Source organism: Drosophila santomea, chromosome 3L (assembly GCF_016746245.2).
Source record: "Drosophila santomea strain STO CAGO 1482 chromosome 3L, Prin_Dsan_1.1, whole genome shotgun sequence".
Lineage (NCBI taxonomy): Eukaryota > Metazoa > Arthropoda > Insecta > Diptera > Drosophilidae > Drosophila > Drosophila santomea.
In genome coordinates, this window is record NC_053018.2 from 5,294,186 (window position 1) to 5,319,080 (window position 24,895).

At 40.1% G+C, this 24,895-nt stretch overlaps 3 protein-coding genes across 8 annotated transcripts in view; 1 reads left to right on the forward strand and 2 right to left on the reverse strand.

Moving 5' to 3' along the window:
* Positions 1-163: 163 nt before the first annotated feature.
* The window catches only part of LOC120450125 (contactin-associated protein-like 2), a 61,069-nt gene continuing 36,337 nt past the window's right edge, over positions 164-24,895 (reverse strand). For 2 of the 6 annotated variants that reach the window (XM_039632949.1, XM_039632946.2), the window contains exons 13-21: positions 22,847-23,094; positions 22,245-22,700; positions 17,833-18,033; positions 16,563-17,186; positions 14,958-15,139; positions 14,242-14,571; positions 13,796-14,099; positions 13,523-13,671; positions 164-726 (exon numbers count right to left, since the gene is read on the reverse strand). In XM_039632949.1, the coding sequence (XP_039488883.1) occupies positions 373-726; positions 13,523-13,671; positions 13,796-14,099; positions 14,242-14,571; positions 14,958-15,139; positions 16,563-17,186; positions 17,833-18,033; positions 22,245-22,700; positions 22,847-23,094 (2,848 nt within the window). In that variant the 3' untranslated portion in view covers positions 164-372. Of the gene's footprint in view, positions 882-7,447; positions 8,583-13,522; positions 13,672-13,795; positions 14,100-14,241; positions 14,572-14,957; positions 15,140-16,562; positions 17,187-17,832; positions 18,034-22,244; positions 22,701-22,846; positions 23,095-24,895 lie in introns of those variants that run through there. The other 4 variants (XM_039632951.2, XM_039632950.2, XM_039632948.2 and 1 more) reach the window with 4 other exon arrangements.
* LOC120450130 lies at positions 4,483-5,694 on the reverse strand. Its single transcript, XM_039632956.2, has one exon. It carries the CDS (start codon positions 5,455-5,457, stop codon positions 5,095-5,097), a length of 363 nt encoding a protein of 120 aa, XP_039488890.1. The 5' UTR covers positions 5,458-5,694; the 3' UTR covers positions 4,483-5,094.
* On the forward strand, positions 20,113-22,202 carry LOC120450128 (probable tubulin polyglutamylase TTLL1). The gene has a single exon (XM_039632953.2). It carries the CDS (start codon positions 20,595-20,597, stop codon positions 22,056-22,058), a length of 1,464 nt encoding a protein of 487 aa, XP_039488887.1. The 5' UTR covers positions 20,113-20,594; the 3' UTR covers positions 22,059-22,202.

A 24,895-nucleotide genomic window follows, 5' to 3' on the forward strand; every position in this document is an offset into this window, starting at 1 on the left:
TGAGTTTTAATTGGGCAGCTAATAATTCATTCCTTTAGAACTATTGTTTTAATTATTCTTGTAATATTTAGTAAATAGTTATTCATTTTAAAGACATATTTAAATGACAAAAATACTTACGTTTTTACATTTAGGTATTTTTGCTTACTAAGAAACAAAATAATTATTTGTAACAATTTATTTGTATTTTAAGTAGGACTAGCTAACAATTTCGTAAGTTTCTAAGTTGGAGTTCCTAAGTTGAGGACGTTGTGGCATTGGGTAAAAGGATCCAGTGGGCGGTTTTCCCGCCCACCAGTTGACAGTTTGTGACTAGTCTGCGAGGTTTTCCACGGGGTGGCGTGGGCGGAATGCTGGAAACTGGCTGCGGTGCTAATCCAGCGATAATATCGAGTCGATGCTGGTGCGATTACTGCGCGGCTGCAGCCGCGGTCCACCCAAGTAACTAATTGGATTCGCGAACTGACGCTGCAGCAGTGAGTTTTCCAGGAAAAGTGGTGGTGGTGGTGCTGGTGGGTGTGTCGCTTTCGAGCGATGCTGTCGCATCGGCACCAATGGGGGTTTCCCACTCGGCGCCTCCGGATTTGGTGGCGCCCGCTTCGTGGGCAGGGTGGACCCATTGGCATTTGTGGCTACATCAAAGGAGTGCTGCTGCTTTGGAGCCTCTGTGTCATCGGGCGCTTTGTGGCGGGATTTGTGTTCCTGTGGCTGCCGCTGCTGCGCTTTCTGGGGGAGATTGGGCATGAAAATGGCATCAGGACGTTGGATGGGTTGCAGGATTCGGGGTGGCGTGTGTCGGGAAAAAACGAAGGGGGCGGTGGGCGACGGGTAGGAAGTCAGGAATTTAGATCAAATATTTTTCAGGGTTTAATTCTATTTGGCTTTAGTCAAAGTGACGTTCAATGGACATGGACATGGTGGTGGTGGTGAGAGGTTCATGTTTGCGTGTGTCCAGAGAAGAGATAAAGTTTTATAATTATTTAAAGGCTTTGAAAGATAGATAGGAGAAGATAGCGAGGGGGGAATGAGACCGTTATTCAAGCTGCATTTTCTACGGGCAAAAGTTTATTCAGAGATTTTGGCACCTGCCGTGATTTGGCACTTTATGTTGTTAATAAATGCACCGAACTGACATGAAGGTGTACACCTAAAAATTTAAGTGACTATGAATCAAGACTCTTTTTATTTTATTGACTTGATATGCAAAAAGACAAAGCATACGTTTATAAACATTTAAGTAGTTTAAATATCCAGATAAAAGCTAGTTTGATGTGAGAGTAGCCTTATATAGCATAATTCTAAAGTAAACTTGTTAATTAAGCTGCGTTTTAAGCCACTAGAAATCTATTATGCAAAACATGAATTTATATATTTTTCTCTCAGTGCACGCCTTGTGTGTGCATCAAGTGTATTGCATTCTGGCTGCCGAGCTCCGTCCAAAATCCATTTTGCTGCCCCAAGGATCCGGCCAACAAAAGGCGCCACGTCAGGAGCCCGGATAGTGTCTTGGTTACACGAAACCCGCCAGTCACTTCACGGGACTTTGCATGGCAGCCCCACAACTCATGTTCCCGATTCCGCCCCCCTATATTGCGCCGGATCTAGGGGCGTGGCATCGTCAGCATCAGCCGAAAATCAACTACAAGAAAGGCGGCCAACGCGTTTCAGTCAAGTGCGAATGTTTTGGGCCGGCGACAGCGATGCATTTGCATGCTGCCAATGGAGGAAGTTGGCCAAAAGCTAGCAGATAGGCCTGCGAAATATCCTAACCGAAAAATAATAAGTAATTTAAATGAACTAACTAAAATACAACCTAAGCCTACTACTATCAAACTACTACTATCAAACTAGTATTAAAGAGAAAAAAAACATTATGTAAAACTAATGGTGTTATGTGACACTAAGTAGATTGCGAACCTGTTCAACTCTCTACCAAAAAAAGTATATTCTACGAAAAAGCATTAAAAATTTTATTTTTTCCCTGCCACTTGCGCTTTTCATACTTTTCCATTTCGCATTTGCATGGGACGCATTTCAGTTGCATTTTCCAGCACTTTTATTGTTCTTGGCCGAAGGTTACTGGAGGCACTGGAGCAGTGGCAGCGTTGGGAAAACAATAAGCAAAACTTGCACTTTCATCCAGCACAACACTGACACTGACACACTTCCTTAGCCCCTGGACCTGCCACGCCCCCTTTTGGGTGGGGGCGTGGGAGGGGTCCTTTGGCAGCCATATTAACATTGTTGTTTCCTCACATTTTTCATTGCATACGTCGCGGCGCATGCTTTTCGAATATGTTTGTATTACGTACTTTGCCAAGTCATCACACAAAGGTGGAAAATTCCAATTTATGACCTGCCGCACGCGGAAAAATGTGTCTTTTTTTGGGAAATATTTGTATTATTACTAAACAGTATTTAGACTATTTACATACTATTTAAAGCCCATTCCTTAAATGGAAATTATGAGAATTAAATTTGGTATTCTGTAAATAAGGGATAAATTATTGCAAATAATAATATGTAGTTAATATTTTTTTTCTTTAAGTATTAACTGCGTCTATGGTGCACATAAATATATGCACATTTATCCATACAATCACATCGCATTTTGGAAGGGTGGCAGTGGAAATATATTTATTACACATGTTGAACAATGTAAGCACAAGTTTTGCCGGTCATTTGGTCGATGGTCAACAAGCAAATGCCTTGTTAACCATTATGGGCCATGTTTTAATGTGGCAACACACAAGCACCAACAACAAAAACAACAACAAGAACGAAAAACGACAATAACTTTTCGCATTAAATGAATGCCAAGTGGCATTGAGACACTGGGGCAGTGAGATGAAAAGAGATGGAAAGTTCGGGGAAAATATAGGGAAAAGCGAACAGCCGAAACAAAGGAAAGAAAAAGTTTGTTTTTTTTTTCCAACTTTTCAACGCGGAAATTAATAACAAATTGCTTTAAGCCACCATGACGATTACGCTCAGCCAGTGATTTCAGTGGTGGCATTGTGGCTACTTTATAAGCAGTTAACTATGTTAATAAGAGTTATAAGAGTACAAATGGGGTATTAAATATTTGGTTTAAAAATAAAAGAAAATGTTAGCCAATTTTATAGATTTTTTGTTTCTTCAGCCTTGAATTCCATTTTTTATTTATGTTATTATTGTATTGTGTTTTAGCTTTTTATTAATGAAGAATGCCAACTCTAGCCATTCGATTGGTGGAAAAAAGTATGCAAACATGGGTATATCCTTGCGTATGTCCTGATATTTTCGTGACCACGCCTTGAGCTCAGCATGGCGGCAGAAAAAAGTTTTTCCAGCACAATAAACACTTCATTGCGCACTTGAGTTAATTTGTCAAGAAAGCGCGGCGCATATGTTGAAATTATTGTAAAAGTTTCGAGTGGCAGCGAAAGATGATGTTGCTCCTGATGGCTTTTCATTAGGAACTGTGAACTGAGAAGTGGAAATTTTTTTCCATTTACCAAATGTTCTGCTGCTGGACCATGGCAATGGTTATAGAACATGAATAATGCATGCTGTTAAAGTTTAATGAAAATGCACGAAAAAGGAAACGCCGCAGATTCGCCACTGGAAACCAATGGAAACAAATAAACTGCTAGACACACAAAAAGTTGGCAAAAAAGTAATAATTAGAGCTAGCTGGCAAAATATAAGAAAATTAATTTTTTATTTCTCTTTTCAGAAGTTAAAACTAGGCTTTCTTGAATTCTACGAAATAATTAAAATTATATGTTAATTGTATACATGGAAACTTTGAAAAGAAAACTTCGGTATTTAAAAGCTAAGCGTTAAGTAAAATGGAAATTTCATTATCAAAATATTACTCATTTTATCTTCAAATTAATTTATTGTTCTGAATAGCTTATTCATATTTTTTAAATAATTTTCTATACCTTTTAAGATGTACATTTAACCCGTCAAAGTTTAAGAAATATAAAAATGAGTTTAATTTTGTGCAACTATTTGGCAGTGTCCATAAAATAAATTTGTGGAAAATTGCGAAAAATGCACAGCTGCGGAGCGGCGGCAACCCTTCGTACTCCTTAGTGTCCTGCTTTGTTTTACGCTTCGCTTTGGATGAGCTCCACTCTCGTCGCCATTGTCCTTCGTCCTTCGTCCTTGGTCCCCTATCCTTTCTCCTAGCTCCTAGCTCCTGGCTCCTGCTGCTGTTCAATAAAGTGTAATTCGTGCGCCACTTTCATGTGCATTCATTTGTACCACCACTCACAGACACAGCACTCACACTATCGCACTATTGCACCAACACCACTCCGTTGCACGCACACACACACCCGTACACACACGCGCAAATACACGATGGCTCAACATTGTGCTTGGCGTACATGGCGTATGAGTGACATTTAATTAAAATTTATGTAGTCTAAAAAGGCAAGAATTTTTCTACACCCCTCCCTTGGCCTGTGCAAATTTATGCAACGCCCCCCATTTTGTTTGAGTTGTATTAAATGTTCGCAGTTTTGCCAACCGGGTTTTTTGGTAATCATGTGCAAATTTGTTTTTACACCCATTACAAGTGCAGATCGACGCCGACACTTTGCTCTCTGACAATTACGACTGGGGAATACGTATACGTATACGTATACATAATCAAATATTTAAATGGAAAATTGCACTTTGGCCGGGGCAAAGATAAGATGTGAATGTAAGGGGCATTTGTCCCTTCACATTGGCTTTTACAAATGACTGAAGTTTAATTTAAGTTTTTAGTTTGGGTTAGACCATATCTTTTCGACCGGATCTCAGATATTCTTGATTGTAATGGGTGAGGTCGTTTACTTAAAGTGAAAAGGACTATATTTATGAATTTAAAGGATATCCATAGACACTTCTGTGCCTTTGAAAGTAATGAAGTAATTTTAAAAAGTTTTTTTTTAGAAGAAAAATGTTTTCCCATTTCTCCCTTTATCTTCTAGTCAAGTTTTTGTAATTTTGAGTTGTTTTATTGTTCTTAATTTAGGTTTATAATATTTATGCATGTAAAAATCACTTTTGCTGTTCCTATACTAAATAACTTTTCTTTATCTTAAATTTATGTCTTCACTTCTTTTCCTTGGCCTGCTGCTTCTTTTTGCTCATCATCAGTTGATGGATGTGCATGCGTCGATAGTAGAGATGTCTTTGCAGATTCTTCTTGAAGAGCGTCTCCCTGGCCAGAATCTCCAGATCCTCGAAGCTGCACTGCCGTATATTCTGCTTAGTTCGAGCGATTAGTTCGCTGGTCAGGTGAATTTTGGTGGCTGAAACCCGAGAAACTTGTATTTTTCGCCTCCTCAACTCTTCGCGATGCAAGAACATTGCATATGCGGCAGTGGGTGACTTTGGTGGTGATTCCATTGAGTTCTGCGAAGGATTCTCTTTGCAGTTATCCTTAACTTCCTTGTTTTGCTGGCTGCGACGCATCTTGATCGTTTGGTTGCTTGACTTCGTTTGCTGGTTGCATCAGAGTGGCTGGCTTAATTTATATGCAATCTTTTTGCCTTTTTTCTGACCTGCCCATTCATGAGACCCATGACCGCAGGTCAATCGGTTTTCCACACCAAAAACTGACCTGAATGCACTGCTTTTTTGCCGCTAATTTTTTTACAGCCAACGGATGGTGGTGGATTAAAAAAATGTAATCCCATTCATTACCTAAAAAGTGTCGTAAAGTTCTCGGGAATAGCGAAAAAAATACACCTTTGTCGCACTCCTGGTCGCTAATCCGGATATATAACCGGATTAAGACAAACTAAAGTGTTTATGAGTCGAAAGACTCGCATGTCCTTTCTCGTCCTGGTTTTTGCGGTCTCATCGAATGCCATGCTGTACAGTTTACGTGTTGCTAATCCTTTGGCCGGCATGTCCTGGCAATTAGCGTCATAATGAAGCGACAGCTGAGATCCACGGCCTTTATTTCTGGAAAATTCACAGCGAAGGGGGGTGAAAACCAGGGGCAACCAGGGGACATTTTGAAGAGGGAGCTGTAGGGAGCTGGAGGACAGGCCAAATGACCAGCTGACCCAATTTGTAAACATCCAAACCAAATATTTGACTTTGATCGCCGGCCAGAACCGCAACTTCTTTATTATTCATCAGGCGAACAGTGGAGCGAAATTGCGTTTAATCGAACAAAATAGTTGTTGAGAATTAGTTGATTTTTTGAAATAATATTTATATTATACTCAAGCTGCTTTCATTACATTTGTAACGTTCTATATAACAAATATACCATTTTAAGCGGTTTAGCAATTCAAAACACATTTCTTCTTTAAAAGTGGCATAGAATTTGAATATTTTTCATAATTTTCTTTTAAATCATATTATCTCCCCAGATCTGCTATCCGATTTAGATAATGGCATCAGATTTATTCCACTGTGCCTGCGCAATGTTGCTTTTTCATAAATTTATGCTTCGGGCCAAAAGGGCGATATAAACTCATTACATTGACTTGCCTGCTGTTGATGTTGTTGCCACTTTTGATGGGGCAGCTTCAGCTTATTCCATCGCATTTTCCACAGGAAATATTTTGAGCTCATTTTTGGGGTTCCATCATCGCAAAAAAAATAAAAGGGTTTTCTGGCCATCCCAGACTCGTTTCTATGTGCGAAAATCACAACATTTTAATCTCATAATCTGAATTTATGTGCAGACTCAATTTCGTTATACTTAACGACATTTTATGCGGTTATTTTATGCAGTCAGGAGCCGAAACTGAAGGAGCCTCAGTCTGGCTACATAAGCTCCCCTTTTCCATACAAACACCCTTTGCGGTTCTGCACTCAGAAAAATAAGGGTTGGCACTTTGAATAGTCATGTAAAGTGTGGTCAAAGTACTAGAATCACGTTTTAGATTTAGTAATTGCACTCAAGTAAGAAAATATTACATTAACTTGTTAGTACCTTTAGTATAGACTTTTTTCAAGTGATGCCCGATTTTCTCGCAGTGCACACTTTAAGTAGATCATATGAGGGAGCCCGTGCATGTGTGTCTGAGCGTCTATGAGTACTTGAGATTTTCTATGGTCGCACAAAACACATTAGTTAAAAGTACTGACCAACAAAGCCACTAACAAGCTGTTGGTAACCGTCCCCCATGAAATCTCCACCTCTCCACCCCCCGCCGTAACATACACTATTTTCCCCCAGTTTTCCCCTATTTTTCCCTCTGTTTTTCCTTCCACATATTGAAGTGCCATTATGTGAGCTTCACTTTTTCCATCTTTTCCGACTCCATGGCTCCTTGTTGTTGTATCAATCTCGACGAAGCCCTTCTTTTTTGTTGTCGCTGTCAGCACTTTTGCTGTGCGAAAGTTTTTTAATAAACGCATTTAAATGAATTGATGTATGGGCGAGTTATTCAGCGTAATTTCTCATCATTTAATATGAAAAGAAGTTAAAGTTGTGTTCTCATTTCCTGGCCGAGAAGAACTTTTATTACGTTCGTATATCACACAGTACAGAATGGAATTTACAAAAAACCAAAACTAAAAGTTGTGCACTTCTTAAAACATAATGGAGGCAACTTTGCCGTTGCAACAAAGGCAATTTTGTGCTTAACTCTAAAAGGTATCAATTTACATGTAAGTTTATGAGTTTGGAGTGGTTATTGCTAAGTGTGCGCTTTATTTTAACTACACAAAATTACGTCGTTACTCCTACGCAAATAAACATCTTAACAATTATAAAAAATTCCAAAGCGTGCCTAACTTTTATTTTATGTTTTTTAATGTCCTTTGCTTGGAACTGGGAACTCTTAGATGGAATGCAGCATATATCTCACTAGTGCTAGTTTGGTTTTATGTAGAATGAAATCGTTTTGTCGTTGCCCAAATGTATTTAAGTGAAAGTCTTAAATTCTTTGCCAGCTTTGAATCAAGATGCGGCAACATTTGATGCAAAAAAGTTTTTGCCATTCTGTATTTTTTGAGGAATATTCCAGTCGATGGGCAGACAGTTTTCTTTATACACAACAATCCAAGGACTTGGCTCTTTTCAATTTATGTTATTTGTTTTGCCTTTGTCTCTGTCGCACTTTTGACTCGCTTTTATTTATACAAATTGCTTTTGTTTTTCTGGCTCTCTCCAGCTGCCTTTGTGCCTTGTTGGTTTTGGCCCTGTTTTCTTTTCTTGCCATCAATTCGCCTAAATATTTATGCTTTTATACATATTTTCAGTATACATTTTTGCATTGCTGGACAGTTTTCAAGCTTCAATTCCTGGTGGTGGTGGCCCGTCTATTGACGCCATGGTATCCATTTTGTTTGCCGCCCGCTTTGCGATTTCCATTGCTGTTGCCGTTGCCGTTGCCGCTGCTGTTGGCCAAATCCACATCCGTTTCGGCCACGATTGGCGGCCCCCAAGAAACTTGTCGCCGCACTGTTGCCGGTCCAACTACAGAGGTTCCTCCACCAGCTCCTCCGGCTCCACCAGCTCCACCACTTCCTCCTGGCTTTCGCCGCTTGGAACTCGACTGCTGCTGAGGTCCAACTCCTTTTTGAGACAGTTGTCGTTGCGGCGGCAGCTGCTTTTGCATTTCATGTTGCTGCTGTCAAAGTGCACAAATGTTTCGTATTGCTTTTTATTAAAAACTTTTTCGTCTCCCATCGCAAGTTGGTATTATATTTTTTTTGTTTTAACATTTCGCATGCAGCTCGTGGCTTAAAAGATATGTACATTCCTCTTAAAGTATACGCTGTAATTAGTTTTGTTCATTCCATTCGTTGTCATACATTCATGCTGGGTTTTTATTCGACTTTTATTTGTTAATTAGCATGCGCGAAGAAAATTCGTAAAGCTCACTTGTTAGTTAGGCGATATTTGCATATTTGATGCTAGAGCAATCAATTGATATTCACTATTTTTCCAATTCCATTTTCAGACAAGGTAGGAAAAAATATTACCAGAATTATGGACGCATTCAAGAGTGAAATTCGAGTCGCAGTCCCCTCCAAAAAATCAATGCTCATTGTATTTTACCTCTATTGTTCGTTTTTAAAGTCATTGTTTAGTGCTTGAAAATCAGGGAGTGAAAGCATTCAAGGCTAAAGAATATGCTGCATACTGAGTGAATGCAATTTTAATTGCTGCAAAATTACACTACAATCGACTGTTTTTTTTAGCTGTAAACAAATTGATGAGCAAAATAAATCACCGACTTTTCCCCCTTTATTTATTAAACTGTGGTCTGCGTTTTAACTTACACATCGATGGCTCAGTTTGACTTTCTTGCCTTCATTAAGATTTATATGAAACTCGAGCAAACAAGACAAAATCTGTGTGATGGCCCCACCATGATGTGGGTGTTTTTTGGGCATGTGGAACACTTTGTTGCTTTTCTTTGCTTTTCCTGCTGCTGCTGGTGCTGCACTTTGTGGGGGCTTGGGGCTCGTTTTTGCATTCTAAGCTCGTAATGAGTTTCACCGCAGCATTGTGGTAGCTGGCAAAGTTAAGTGCGTGATGCGTTTGCGGCAGGCCAAAATGAACAGCGGGCGGGAAAACTGGAAAATCTGGAAAAGCGTACAAGAAACGGGGCAAGGAAAGCGGCAGGGGAACGCAAGATGAAAGAAAAGCGCAAAGACGCTCGCAAACATTTTTGAATAAAAAGAAAACTTGGCATGCATGACGGGAGCAACCTCAGTGGAATCAGCACGAGGAGCATGAGCCACATCCGCCAGCTGAGGCACTTGCACTTTTTGGGTTTGCTTAAACAAAGGAGGCAGCTTGAGCTTCGATTTCCACTACAGTGAAGCCTATTCAAGAAATACCTAGGGAATTTCAATATTCGGTACTAAAAAATTGTGTAAATATTCAACAATTATAGCTGGAAACTACGTACAATTAAAATTGATTAATATATTGATAAATATATTAATTCATTAAGTTGATACTTGATTTAATAATTCATATTCGCTAACTACGTTCATTACCAATTTGAAATTTAAAATTGTAAAAAAAATCCAATGAAACATAATTTATGATAAAATACAGAAACAAATAATATCATTGCTATAAATTAATTATTAATTATTCAATTTTTCTAATTGCTTGTGAATAAATTATGAAGCCACAGCTCATACAATGTACATATCAAAAGTTATTGGCAAAAAGCAGGCCTATCAAAATTTATATTTCGAAAGGCACCAAGTAAAAGGCATAATTAATGAAATTAACTTTTTGATGTCAAAGTAATTATTCCAAGAAGCAGCTTTTAAGATAAGAAACGCCCTAGCGATAACCCACTGTATTAACCCCTTCAAGGAGCAGATAGCCAACACTCACTCCTTTTGGGAAGCGAAACTTTTTGATTTTGAGGCAGGAAAAAAGTTTTGAGTGCGCTTCAATTTCGGTTGCTTTGCAATCAGGCTCGCGTAGACGCCGCAAGTCAAGTGGAAATGTGGAAAGTGGAAAGCGGCGCGGAAACGGCGGGAAAATGTGGGTCGCCATGGGTGGCAGACAATGCCGCACGCACTTGGCGCTTTGCACAACTTTCGCCATTTTTTCGGATGTCACCCGAAAAGACGCCAGGGGGAAAATAAAGCAGGAAAATCGTAGGAAAATTCATAGCCCGATTTGAATGTGCAGCGATTGTTTCCGGGAAAGTGCCGGGAAAAATTCAATTTGACTGCAGCTTAAGCTCAGACAAAGTACACGCTAAGTAAGCTCAAAAGTAACACGCAGCCCCCTCGATAGACACTTTTGCAGCTAAAACTACATGAAAGCCAATAAGTTCAATATTTTGCTTTTCCAATTTCCTCATCGAGAAACCTCTTGGAAAACCAGGGGCCACGGAAAAGGGAGTTCGAACTTCGGTGAAACTTTGTTTTTGGGCGTGCCGAAAAGTCGATGGAAAACTTGAAAGTTCCTGCTGCGTTTGTTGCTTAGTTGAAGGTTTTGTCTTAAGTTTTTTTTGTCTTAAGTTTTTTTTTGCCCCAAAGAGTTTCTGGTCACCGCCATGCATATACAATCTATATAAATCATGGACAGGCACTTGATAAGCAAGAAGCCCCTTTTTTCCCCATCAAGTTGCCATAAATTGTGGCCCTGCAACAATTGTTATTTCTGGGGCCCAAAGTTCATTGGTAAAAAGCATAATTTTCCAAGCAGAGATTCCCTCGGTTTTTCCTTCAACGCATACTCATTTAACAAACGTCTTTTCACAAAGCACCACCCACCGCCTCAAAATGCAGCTACATTTCATTTTGTACGCAGAGGTATTCGAACTTTTGTGCTGTGCAGAGCACTTTTTCTATTAAATAACATTTTAGACAATTGGCTGGGTTGCAAAAACCAAAGGGAGAGCACACTGCCGCTGGCAAGAAATTGCATTGATGCCGCTTAAGAAATTGTCCTGGCCACAACACACAGCCAGGCGAAGGGTTTTCCTTTTTTTTTTGCCCCGGCTAACAAAGGGAAAAGAATTGGCCAATATACAAAGAAAATGGGCGAAGGGAAGACATGAAAAACCACACACACAGAAATCGAAAACTTTCAAAGAGATGTAAAAACTATCAAGTAACGAACATTCAAGGGCCATTCCTACACACATTAAATGCTCCAAAAGAATGGGTTTTATCGTTAAACTTGAGAAGTTTGAAAGCGTTTTCATTGAAATGAAAATTAATTAAATAAAGTGCGGTCAGTTTTAAAAATATCTCAAGACTCTGGTAACCAACTTCCTTTAAATTCTTTAAGGACGTGAATACCTGTGTGGTGTTAAGATATTTTATGTCCAGTTCACAGAAATATATTAATAATTTATATTTTTATTCATATTTAACTCTGTTAAAATTCAATCATAATTCGTTTATTAAAAATGAATTAATTTTCACATAACCGGAAATAACCAATAGCCACGAAAAAACCATAGCATATTTTTTGGGGCTCGACTTCATCAGTCACCTTCGCTGCCATTAATGCATTCAACTTGATAGTGCAGTTAATCGGCTTATGCAATAATTGAGAAATAATTGAATTGTCTCGATCGGACCAATACCAATGTCTATTGGCCTGGCCAATTTCGTCGCGTTAAGCCAATTGTCAATAGTTTTCCTCCTTTGTTCAGCGCACTCTTTTTTGTGCGCGCTTGGTTTGCGTTAAATTTAATTAAACAGTCACACCATAAGCACATTCAATATCAACAATTAAAACGACACGCACAAAATCACATAGGCGCATACGCAATGGTGTGTGTTCTACCATTATATTATGATTAAATATTTTTAAAATACATCTGAAACTGTTTGTCGCTATTCAAATATGCACAGCGACAGCGTGTGGGGAAATATTTTCACATGTTTTGTTTATTTAGTTAAATTCAGTTAAACGCAATTTAATTAAACGGAACATTTTCCCAAGTTGATAATGGCCGCCAGGCACTTTGCACATACACATGCACAGCAAACAAATGCCACTAAAAATGTGTTTAATTTATGGGTTACAGCTAAGAACGATTTCTTATTCTAATAATAACCAGCATGATTATTGGATTTGTGCGAACTATGATTATTTATTTATCATGCAAACGACTCTTTGTCACAACTGAAATTATTTTCCCAAATCAAAAATTCCAAAGGAATGATGGTTTATTTATTCACGTTAGTCGTGAATTCAATTCAATAGATTCTAGTTAGCCAACGAACATTAAATATGCAAAATTAATTATTAAAAAGAGGATATTGGTAATAAAAAAACGTATTTGTCTTTTGGTTTGTATGTCCTTAGAAGCTTAACTTAAAATTTACATAGACAATCGATTTAAAAATCATTCAACAAATAAAACAGTATTTTATATAGTTTTCACATTAACATATTGTGTAGCTGGTTAGTAAATGTAAAATGCGATTCGCTAGATTAAAATTTATTTACAAGATAAAGTTGTTTAACACGTATTAGCATACAAAATCATAGGAATGGTATAACTAAGGTAAAAAAAATTAAATAATTTATAATAACAAGCAAAATAAAGTATGCCTAAGATAATGTTTAAAAAAAGTCCTGGAATTATTTCATTATGAGTAGTACTCGATGTGCTTCTCGAAAATCCCCTTGAGCTGCAATTACAGTGGATACCCGCTCGTGTGTACCCCTGATTGTACTTGACATTACAGCATTTGTTTATCCAACCTGACTGCTAATGTCCCCGTGGATTGTCCAAATATTAGTGCACAAATGTGTGTCTTCGGGGATGTCCTTGCGATGCGATAGTAAATTATGCACTTTCATGCCTTACAGCTGTTTGCCTATGTATTTGCAGGCCATTTACTCGCTTGCATTATGTAATGGAAAGCTCTTCCATTTAACTTATAATGTGTGTGTGTGTGTGTTCATGCGGTGTTTTTGGATGAGCGGGTGGTTCGGGGGGGTGTTATTTACATGCCAATGCCAAGGCCGCGCCCCTCAGCCCAATCCATGCAAATTGGTCTCGCTGATTGTGGCTATGGGCGCCATTCTGATAAGGTTTACTGTGGATTGGGGTCCTCTGCTTACCGGTAGACTTGGCACCTGCACCTGCAACTGCACCTGCCCATCATCCCCTCCAGCCACCTGCTCCATTTGGGGCAACTGTCCGTTGGGTGACGAGCTTAAATGAGATGATGGCTCCGAAGGCTCCGCCTGCGGCTCATGCTCCTTGGAAGCTAAACAGAAAAAAACCAAACCAAGAAAGAGTTAATAATATATAATATATATTAATATTATATATTTATTTTATACTATTGCAATATTATTGTAGTGATAAACAAACAATATATTTTTACGTACCATTTGGTGTGGCAACGGCATCGGTGGTGTCCTTCGTCGGCTGTTCAGGTGACTGAGCCTGCGACTCCTTCATTTCGTTGGCGTCTGTGTCCTTCGGAGGCTCCTCATTTTCGCCGCTTTTCTCCGCAGCGTTCTGCACGGGCGCCTCCTCCTCCTCCTCTTCCTCCTCTTCGATGCGCGAGGCGATGTCTCCGTTTTTGGACAGCGCGGTGGGCGTGCCAGGCTGCGAGGGCGTGGCACTGCCGTTTTTCAAAATGCCCACCAAGGGAGCGCCGTTGCCCGGCTTCTTGTCCTCCTGCGGCAACTGCGATTTAAAAAAAATAAATAATACAAAAGGAAATATTTAAAGTAAATCATATAAAAGAGATAACTTTCTAACATTTAATGAGATAATAAGCCCACTGTTCGCAGTGTTATTTAAGTAAGCTAATGCAGACATTACTTACCGCCTTGTAGGTATATGGAGGCAGGACATTGCCCGAACCGGCAGTGACGCCACCCAAGAGGCCGGCCTTAACACCTGGCGACTCGTGCATCTTGGTTGCCTGCTCCTTGGACCAGATGATGTCCTCGTCCGTCTCGCGCTCGATGCGCTTCTTGTAGGCCAAGTGGCTGCGATACACCTCCAGCAGGCAACAGATCACAATAATGACAAAGACACTGGTCAGCGTGAGGAAGACGACCTGCGTGGAGTCCTCCTGCTTGTTCTCATCGTACACGAATCTCGGTATGTAGGGAACACGGGCTGGTGGCTCCTCCACCCACGGCTCGGGAATCTGCGGTGATGCACAAGTGTACAGGTAGAGGGCATTCATTAGCACAATTTGTCGCCTGGCTGCCTCGGATAATCCGATTCTCGGAGCGCCTAGCAGGCAGTCGCTCATTGCAGTGACAGAAATTCAGGGTTTCAAGTTGGTTTCAATTGTAAAAAAGAAGTATTTTTATCAGTGAACTGATATTATCACTGGAGCAAAACCACAGCTCATTTAAAGCAGGCTAAATTTGGTAAGAAGTTAGTAAATGCCCATGAAATGCAGCGTGCTGTTGTGGTTTGCTTAGATCTCAAGGGGTCTATAATCCTATAATTTACTTTATATTTCCCAATATATATTTCCTAATATATTACCCTATATTGCCCAATTTTCTTGCAGTGTCTACTTACCATGCTGACATTAACCATGGGCTCCTGGGTGGGCTGCTCGCTCACATCGAACTTGGCGTTGCACTGGGCGCTCCGCACGCCCTGCGGATTGATGACGGTTATGTTGTCGGCACCGGACTTTGTGAATAGCATGTACTCCTCGAGTGGCTTCATAATATGCCCGTTCACCTGTATATAGATGTCTGCCGTTGGGGGGGTGAAGGGGGGGACACGTTTGGTTTACCCAATTTGCGGTGGTTTTCGGCGGCAACGGAAGCGAACGGAGCGGCGGGGGGGGCATCGAAATTTTCATTAGTATTGGTCATTAATTCAAATTGAAATGCAAATGTGTGTGGATGGGATGGCGAGTGAGTGGAAATTGGAATTACGTTTGCCATCTTGACTCACTCGGTGGTGGGTTGGGCTTTCAACTGACTTTGGTCCTGTTTCAAGGACCCGTGGCAAGTCGTTCGTGCGTGTTTTATGCCCGTCCCGAAATTAGCAATAACATTTTTAATGCCCATCGGCAAATGCCAATGTCCTTTGATTGTGTATGTGTGTGTGTTTTTCGTGGGGAGTGGCCAGCTATATTGGCAAACTAATGGCATTTCCAGTAGGCTCAGATTATAATTAAGCTTAGCTTTTGATTAGTCCAAATCGTAGAACTTTCTCTTTTGTGCTAGTGTGCTAATTTATATGAAATGTCCAAACTTTGAAATCATTAGTTAAAGTGCAATGGGAAAAAAACATGTTTTTTGGGTATATAATATTTTTTGGTAACATTCTTTAAACACTTTTGATATTAAAAAATTGTTGAGAATACTAGCCTATTTTTTGTAGCTCTTCTCGATTTTTTCTCACTGTTCGCTGAACTTAATGTTTCCTGTTTATGAGCAAAACTATCACACTCTACTTCGATGCCAAGGAAGGATCAAGGAACTTTTACGGCCGCCCACATGTGGTGTGGGCGTGGCTGGCTGAGCAGCTGCTTTATGGGCGTTGGGTGAAGGGGGCAGGGGGGAAATTGGGGAGACCGGGTGAATTTTTAATCAAAGTGTGAGTGTTGGTCACTGTGCTGCGGTTTTTGGAGTGGCAGCAAAGCAGCAATTTAAATATGAGCCACTGTAAATCTTGAGCGCAAAAACTGACAGAATTTATGGCAACGACGCCACGGCCACGGAACTGACTTTTTATGGCAGCGAATAAATTTAATTTTTTGGTCAACAATGTGAAGCAGTTTTCCTCTACCCCCAATCCCCCCCTCAGCGAGCACTAATCCCGCCCGCCAAACGAAATTCAAGAGCTCAGCTCAGTGAGTTCATAAAGTGCAGCAGTTAAGCAGAGGGATAACATATATATGCTCAAAAAAAAAACAAAAAAATTCTAAATTAAAATTTAATATACATATAACAAAGAGCAAGAACTTCTAGCCTGCTTTTACACCTTCACTTGATTTTAGGTGACATTTTTGGATATGAATTTCATTTTCCAAAAATGCGCTTCATGCTATATTCTTTCGGTGTACTTTATTTTGAATTTTTTTAGTAAAGGGCGTGAAGGGGAATGTCACTTGATGAGACCGAAAAGAAATTAATGGCAGACGGGCATGAAATTTACGACACTCACTCGACAGGCAACCGCTGTAGCTCTTAAAGACGGCGAACCGCGAGTCCGTGCTGTTGATGCCACCGATCTGGACGCGATTCGAGCCAGCATCGCCACCGGTGGTAAGCACACGTGCAGCAAACTCGGTCAGCGGCACCTGCTCGCGATCAATGAAGAGCTGCGATTGGGTGCCATTCCTCACGTAATACACCGAATGCCTGGCACTGTTCAGGAAATTCCTATCGATACGCGCGCCCACCGTTTGTCCATTATCACGATCCTCCTCCAGCTGCAGGTAGCCGTCGGAGGTGATGGCCAAGAGAAGGTAGTAGCTGCGCTCGGCCTCCGTTTGCATCAGCAGCATTATGCGATTGGCCCGCCTCAGGTCGAAGGACGAGAAGGCCAATTGCAGGCGCACATAGTCAACGCGACCTGTGCCTGGCAGCAGTTCAAATTTGCGCTGCAACGTCGATTCGCCACTGAAATCGGCACCCTTCTCCTCCGAACAGAATTCGCCCAGAAAACTGGTGTGCTCACAATCGCAAGTGGAGAGCTGCTCGGCAAAGTGCTCCTGGCAGGTGCCGCCATTCTTGCAGGGCTCTGCATCACACTTGATCTGGCAGTTGGGCAGGACACCTTCCTGGGCTGAAAGAATAAAGAGTTTACTCCAAAAGTTGCCTAAGAAGCTAGGGAAAATTTTAGAAAATATTGCAAGTAATCATGTCCTGTGGTTTCCATTCCAATCTCGTTCAATCAAAGTAACTCCACAACTGCTGCACTTCCATACCGAACGCATTCAATTACCAATAACGAAACCTTATTGAAAGCAATGCGATTTTAACTCAAAGTGTTTACATTGACTGCGGCTGCGTTTAATAGCATCAAAGTCAGGTTGCAATTTCCGCGCTACGTGGCCGCATAAATCATACGCCATGTGGGCCTGCATCTTATCGCATTGGCATTAATCTCAGTGCGGCCCCCAAAGTGGCCTGTGTTCTGTTGGCCATTTCTCTCTCTCCACATTTTGCGCCACCGAGTCCCCAGCACTTAACGGAAATTGCATGCATATTAAGTTAGCCAGGCAGCAGCAACCACAGATGCAACCACAACCGCAGACGACGCCGAATGGAGTCGATTTGGTGGCCTATGAATTAGAATCCGAACAGCAGGAGTAGGAGTAGGAGCGCTGGACTATCACGGATTCGAAGGAACCAAACAGTATAGCCAAACTGGCATTGGGGGCCAAACGAAAATTGCACTCAGTGAAAATTGATTTATACTGCCTACTTACTGGGCGCTATATTCCTTTCATTGATATCCGCCAAGTCGATCAACTGCGTTCCGATTTTCAGGCCCCGCACACAACCGATGTAGCCTTCGAGGGCCGGTGCATCCACATTGGGCCGCAACAAATTCGCCGGATCGTAGCCGCCCACGTGGAACTGGAAGTAATCGGTGGGCGGGGCTGGGGGGCGGTGGGGCGACAGAACCTCTGCAAATAAACAAAATCAAATGAGAGGAGTGGCTATAGCGGGGGGGTATACACTTGGGAAAACAGTGTATCATGAAGAAAATAAAATGAAAATAATGAATATCTTAATTAACATGAAAGTGAGACATAATATAAATAATAATAAAATGTATTATTTTATATATATTTATATTATATTATTTTTTATTATTTTTTTTATTATTTTTATTATTTTTTATTATTTTACTTCTTATTTATATTATTTCTTATTAATATTATTTCTTATTTATATTATTTCTTATTTATATTATTTCGTATTTATATTATTTCTTATTTATATTATTATATTATTTCTATTTATATTATTTCCTATTTATATTATTTCTTATTTATATAATTTCATATTTATATTATTTCTTATTTATATTATTTCTTATTTATATAATTTCATATTTATATTATTTCTTATTTATATTATTTCTTATTTATATTATTTCTTATTTATATTATTTCTTATTTTTATTATTTCGTATTTATATAATTTTTTATTTATATTAATTTTTATTTATATTATTTTTTATTTATATTATTTCTTATTTCTATTATTTCTTACTTATATTATTTCTTATTTATATTATTTCTTACTTATATTAATTATTTTTTAAATTATTTCTTATTTATATTGTTTCTTATTTATATTATTTCTTATTTATATTATTTCCTATTTATATTATTTCTTATTTATATTATTTCTTATTTATATTATTTCTTATTTATATTCTTTCTTATTTATATTATATTTTATTTATATTATTTTTTATTTATATTATTTCTTATTTATTTTTTTTTCTTATTTATATTATTTCTTATTTATTTTTTTTCTTATTTATATTATTTCTTATTTATAGTATTTCTTATTTATATTATTTCCTATTTAAATTATTTATTATTTTCAGTGCACTTGTTGGTTCAGATTGCTTTATGTTGGCGCGCATTGCTGTTTGTGTGTGTGTGTGTGTGTGCGGAAATGAGCCTTCATTGCCATGGCATTTCGGGTTTCAGCCGGTCTGCCGGACACAGAGCCGGTTTCGAACCCGGACGAAACCAAGCCCGGCCGTTTGAGGTTTAGGCCCATCAATTTCGAGCTTAAGTTTGTCTAATTGAAATGTTTGCCGGCCAGCAGAGCTCGCCAAACTAAACTGAATAGAGCGATCCGATAGCTAGAATGCCACTATCTGTGCTTAGTGCAATCCGACTGGTTAACGCATTTAATTACAAAAGTACTTAGTATGTGTTATACGCTGCAAAGTATTGACGAAATCGTAATCGCATTTTGCTTCAAAATGCATTTACAAGCGCCATGCTTTGCTCATCAAAATTTTGGGGCAACGAAGAGTAATTATGATTGATTTTGCTGGCAAATCGCTGGCATTGAGTTACGGACAATTTGATTGATTTTATCCTTTTGCCAATTGCCGAGTTGAGCTCCATGCACTGAACTTTTCCATTAAATTCAATTTCAAGGTGAGTTACGAGCTGCTTTTGAAGTGCAGCACCAGGGAAATATTGTTGCCAAAATGCTTTCAACTCGTGTAATTGAAGGGCGGTTGAGTGGAAGGGGTTTTTGGAAATGGTAATGATCTGACTGTTTCTGAACCGAATTACATTTCTATTGGTGTTAAAGTTCATCTTCAAAATGCAATACATATATAAAAGCATTTCGAGTATCTAACTATCTAAATAAGAGTGGCCTGAGGTTAATAAAAACCACATCCTGTTATATGTACCTGTGCATTTAGATCCCTTTGGAAATTGCTGGTTTAAATGTCAGAAATAGTAAACAAGCCAACGTGCATATTCCGATTTGTTTGAAATTTGTATTTGTCAAAAAATTTCCATATGCAGACAGGATTACAAAAAATCCGTTCAGATCATAATCAACTCTATATGCATTTCCCTCGTTTAACAACAATTTCCGCACACTATCTACCATTGAAATGCCGTTCAATTTACATATTGAGTGAGCAAAAGCGAAATAAAAACTTTGAATGCTTTCAAATATCAACAAACTACAAAGCAACTCGTTGTTTTTATGCCATAGAGCAAAACTTTATCCATTCGCATGGCGTTTTATTTTTTTTCCCCCCAAACAGTTTTCTACCGAGTTTAACGGCCACTTTCAAACACACACTGTTCGCTGAATAAAACGAACAACATAAAAATAAAAAATAAAATAAAAGAAACCCTGCCAAAACTAAGCAGAAAAAATTCAAGTGCACATAATTTGGCCATCACACAGTGCACAGATTTTGTGAGGGAGAACATTTTTGGCATTTTTGCAGCTCAACTTGCTAAACTATTTGAAAATTTTGGTGCAACGCTTTATTTTCCCCTCTCTCGACTCTTTCCCCAAAGCAGAAAACAAAAAAATAAAAAAAAATAAATTTATATAGAAAAACAAAAGGAGTGCCGCCTGGCAACCATGCCCCACATTAAAACGCCATAAGAAGGCAAAAACAAAAAAAAAAGGGTTGTGAATAAATTTCGGCTTTGTTGGTTCAATAAACTGGAACGTTGGCAACATGGCCGTTGTTTGGGACATGAGTCAATGGACGCAGGCGTGGCGGACCGACAGTCTGCAGCCGACGGTCCGCTCGAGCGGTACAAGAACGACCACAAGCGGTACAGCCATGTACGGTCGCACGGCGGGCGGTGCAAATCAATCGGTGACGAATGGCACCTCAAATAGTGGCGCCAATAGCGGCGGTGGTGTTAGTGGTGGTGCCCAGGGCCATGATAAAATGAAAATTGGCTTCTGCACGGACCTGGATAAATCGGTTTTGGTCAACAATTTTGAGAAACGCGGCTGGCATCAGGTGAACGGCGATGATGATTGGCATTTCTATTGGGCCGGCGTGCAAACCTGCCGGAATATATTCAGTGTGGATAGTGGCTATAGGATGCACGACAACCAGATGATCAATCATTTTCCCAATCACTATGAATTATCTCGCAAGGATTTGCTGGTCAAGAACATCAAGCGTTATCGCAAGGACCTCGAAAGGGATGGCAATCCTTTGGCGGAGAAAACGGAATCCAATAACTCCAGTGGCACCAGATATCTGTATCTGGACTTTGTGCCCACCACTTTTGTCCTGCCAGCGGATTATAATATGTTCGTGGAGGAATATCGCAAGTTTCCGCTAAGCACTTGGATCATGAAACCCTGTGGAAAATCGCAAGGAGCGGGCATATTCCTGATAAACAAACTATCCAAACTGAAAAAGTGGTCAAGGGAGGCCAAGGGTCCTTTTCATCCACAGATCGCCAAGGAATCGTATGTGATATCCAGATATATAGACAATCCCCTCTTAATTGGTGGTAAAAAGTTTGATCTTCGTCTGTATGTGCTAGTGGCTTCGTTCAGACCCCTAAAGGCATATCTATTCAAGCAGGGATTCTGTCGTTTTTGTACTGTGAAATACGATACTAGTGTCACGGAACTGGATAATATGTACGTGCATCTGACCAATGTGAGTGTGCAGAAACATGGTGGCGAATACAATACCCTACATGGCGGCAAGTGGTCGGTGCAAAATCTGGCCTTGTATCTGGAAGGAACCCGGGGAAAAGAGGTTACGGATCGCTTGTTCGGAGCCATATCCTGGCTCATAGTGCACTCCCTGAGAGCTGTGGCTCCGGTGATGGCCAGTGATAGGCATTGTTTCGAGTGCTATGGCTACGACATCATCATAGACAATGCCCTGAAACCTTGGCTTGTGGAGGTGAATGCCTCGCCTTCACTTACTTCAACGACAGTAAACGACAGGATACTAAAGTACAAGCTGATTGACAACATACTATCCGTGGTTCTGCCGCCCGATGGAGTGCCCGATGTGCGTTGGAACAAGGTGCCCAGTGCCGATGCCTTGGGCAACTTCGAACTGCTCATAGATGAGGAGTTGGCCGCCCAGGATGAGCAGCACCAAAACAGCAGCAGCAACACGCATAGTAAAACATCTAAGATGGGCAGCCGATGGAAGTGACGAAAGTAGTTTTGGGGAGGGGAATCGTTGGGTCTTTAAAAGCTATTTATTAACTGGTTCTGTGAAGGGCTAAGAAATATGTGTGAAAATGAATGTATTGTGTTATTGGCGTTAATAAAATATATAAAATTATAAAGAGCAAAAGTAAAATGAATGAATTTTACTATATATATTCAGTGAACTTACCTTTTTCGGGATTACTCCAAGGCTTGTTGGCGTACTCATCCAGCAGCAGAGTTCCTCTATCGATGCTCACACTGCGCTCGTTCACATGCATCCTGGTTTCCTGTTCTCCGCGCACGATGGCCACTTGAATGCTTTTTAAGGACGCCATTAAGGTGTCATCCAGCAGCGTGAGATTCACAATTTCATCGCCGTAATTGTAAAGGAAAACAATCTCCCTGTTGAGACTAATGTACAGGTGCACAAAGTTGTTATAATGATCGTTGGCATAAAGCACCAGGGCATTCGTGTCGTAAGTTCGTAGATTGATCAGTAGATCTTGGTTAAGGATTCCTTTAAGGACATCCCTTTCGCCATTTATGCCGTGCATTAGGATAACCGGTGTGGCACCCACGCTCAGATAATTTCGCATCAGGAAGGATTCCCGGTTGATAAAAGTAAGAGCCTTTTCGTTGATGTCTGCAAAGAAATGGGATTCGATTTATGAACATATAACTAAGCCCTTTAAAGACGTCAGAATGAATGATTACGTTTGAGCAGTTAATATATTTCAGAATGAAGGTATTTCAGTATTTTATTGAAGGGAAAAACAGATATTCACTCACTTGTCTCGCAGAATTCGCCGATATGTGCCCAAGGATTGTTGCAAACGCACTTAAAGCTGCTCCACAGCTCCTTGCACTGGGCGCCATTGCGACAGGGCGATGGGACGCAGGATGGCTTGCAGTCCTTGATAATCTCCGACAGATGCACCGACATGTAGCTGTAGATGTCGAGAATCTCGCCGTTGACCACCAACCCACGGAAGCAGCCAATAAGGCCGGCCTTAACTGACAGCTTCTTCAGCAGGTCGCTGTAAAGGGGAAAAAAGTGAAAAGAAGTCAGCTGGGGATTATTTTATATTATGACTTGTCGTAACTATTCAATAACTTGGCCACTTTGACATAAGCCGCACCAGCTGCAGTCCTCCCCCCTCCCCCCCGTTTTCCCAGATCAACATTGAACACCATCGAAGATCAGATCCTGCCTCCTGGAAACTGCATCCTTGATTCCATGTACTTGCCCAGTGACTTCCCTCAGTGACTTTTTGCAAATAAATTGCAAGCCGCTCAATCGTATGCGACGCGTTTGAGTTTTAAACTTGCCCAGATGAAAATCGAAGCGACACCCTCTATAAAAAGTGGATGGCGAATCGAGCGGACAGCTGTGGCAAAAGTTTTCCACTTTCCACTTTCTTTTTATCTCTTAAAGGGTATATAATTTTATGATACAGCTTGGCTGATTAGCGAAAAAAGAATATATAAATTGGTTTACAAAGTTCCGATGAAATAAAATCAAAAATAAATATGATTTAAATTGGGAAAGTATTTTGGTTAGTTTCTGAAAACTGTGAAATATGAATGCAGCTGGTACAAAGTTTTAAAATTTAAAGTTACAAAAGAGCAACTCAACTTCTTAGCAGCTAACTTTAACTGCTTTCTTTCAGTTGCAATCTCTTCACAGCGATTCCCTCTTTATTCGCATTTTTTCGCAAGTTTTTCTCCTGCACTTTTAGCTTCTGTTTCGCTCTTTTGGCCCTTTTTCCCTTGCTCGCCATGGCCAACAATGAATTGGCCAATAAAATCTCAAGTGTAAGCTTTTGAAAATTAAAGTGGCGGAAATGTCTTGTTTATACGCGTACAGCGGCAAAAGAAAGTTGCTCAAATGTCTTTCTAAATTATGTAAATTTCATTACGAGACATTCCACCCACACACTCTTCTTGTTTCCCCTGATCCACTGAGGCGCCACCAGGCGGCAAGAGAATCCATCCCAAGTGTTGTCAGGAAGTGAAATTAAAATTCTTGTTCCCTCCAAAAAACGAGAAAAAAAGTATCCCAACTCGATTTTTGGGGTTTGCCGTGCGACTTTTCTTGAATTTATTACAATTTCTTTTCACTTTCTTTCCGCTTTCACTTGAAATTGTTTGGCCAGCGTTGCGTAATCGGTATTTAAGCGTATAACTTGTCGCCCGAAACATCAACCGAATTGGCCATAATCGGCCAGTGAGTAGGTCCAAATTTGGCATTTGCATTTACCGAGTGCACTTTACCCACATTTAGCTTCGTGGAGATGTCCTTGCCACAAGCGAGCGAGCTATTAAGTCATTAGTTTTTGCAACGTGTGCTGCATTTCTTTTTGCCAGCACGTCACAAATGCATTTTTAATTTTTTTTTATACGTCAACAGCCAGAGACACGCAGGCTTTGCATACATATACAAGTGCACTGCGAATAACTGGGATGGCATATATTTTTACCGTACTAAAGTAAAGGATGCGAAAACTCTATTAATAAGAAAACTTCTGGGTTCATTTTCAGCTGACGGACTCCATATCGATGGCTTTTTTTGTTATTAATCCATTTAAGTAGTATTTATTTCTCCGAGTGTAACAACTTTGTAACGAGGACGCGTGGGTGGACACGCGTGACACACGCGTATGCAAAATGAAATTTAGCGCTTTGCCTTGCAAATGATGTGCCGCCGGCTGCTTCTGGCCTGGATGACACTTGGCTAAAAGGATTTGTACGGCGGCTGGCCAAAAACGCGCTGTGTAAAAAATAAACCCAAATTCCACGGAAATTAACGGCAATAAATCGCAAAGGAAAGAACTTTTT

Bases quoted from the DNA above. Each gene is read 5' to 3' on its own strand.
- LOC120450130 (XM_039632956.2), bottom strand. From the start codon at position 5,457: ATGCGTCGCAGCCAGCAAAACAAGGAAGTTAAGGATAACTGCAAAGAG.
- LOC120450128 (XM_039632953.2), top strand. From the start codon at position 20,595: ATGGCCGTTGTTTGGGACATGAGTCAATGGACGCAGGCGTGGCGGACC.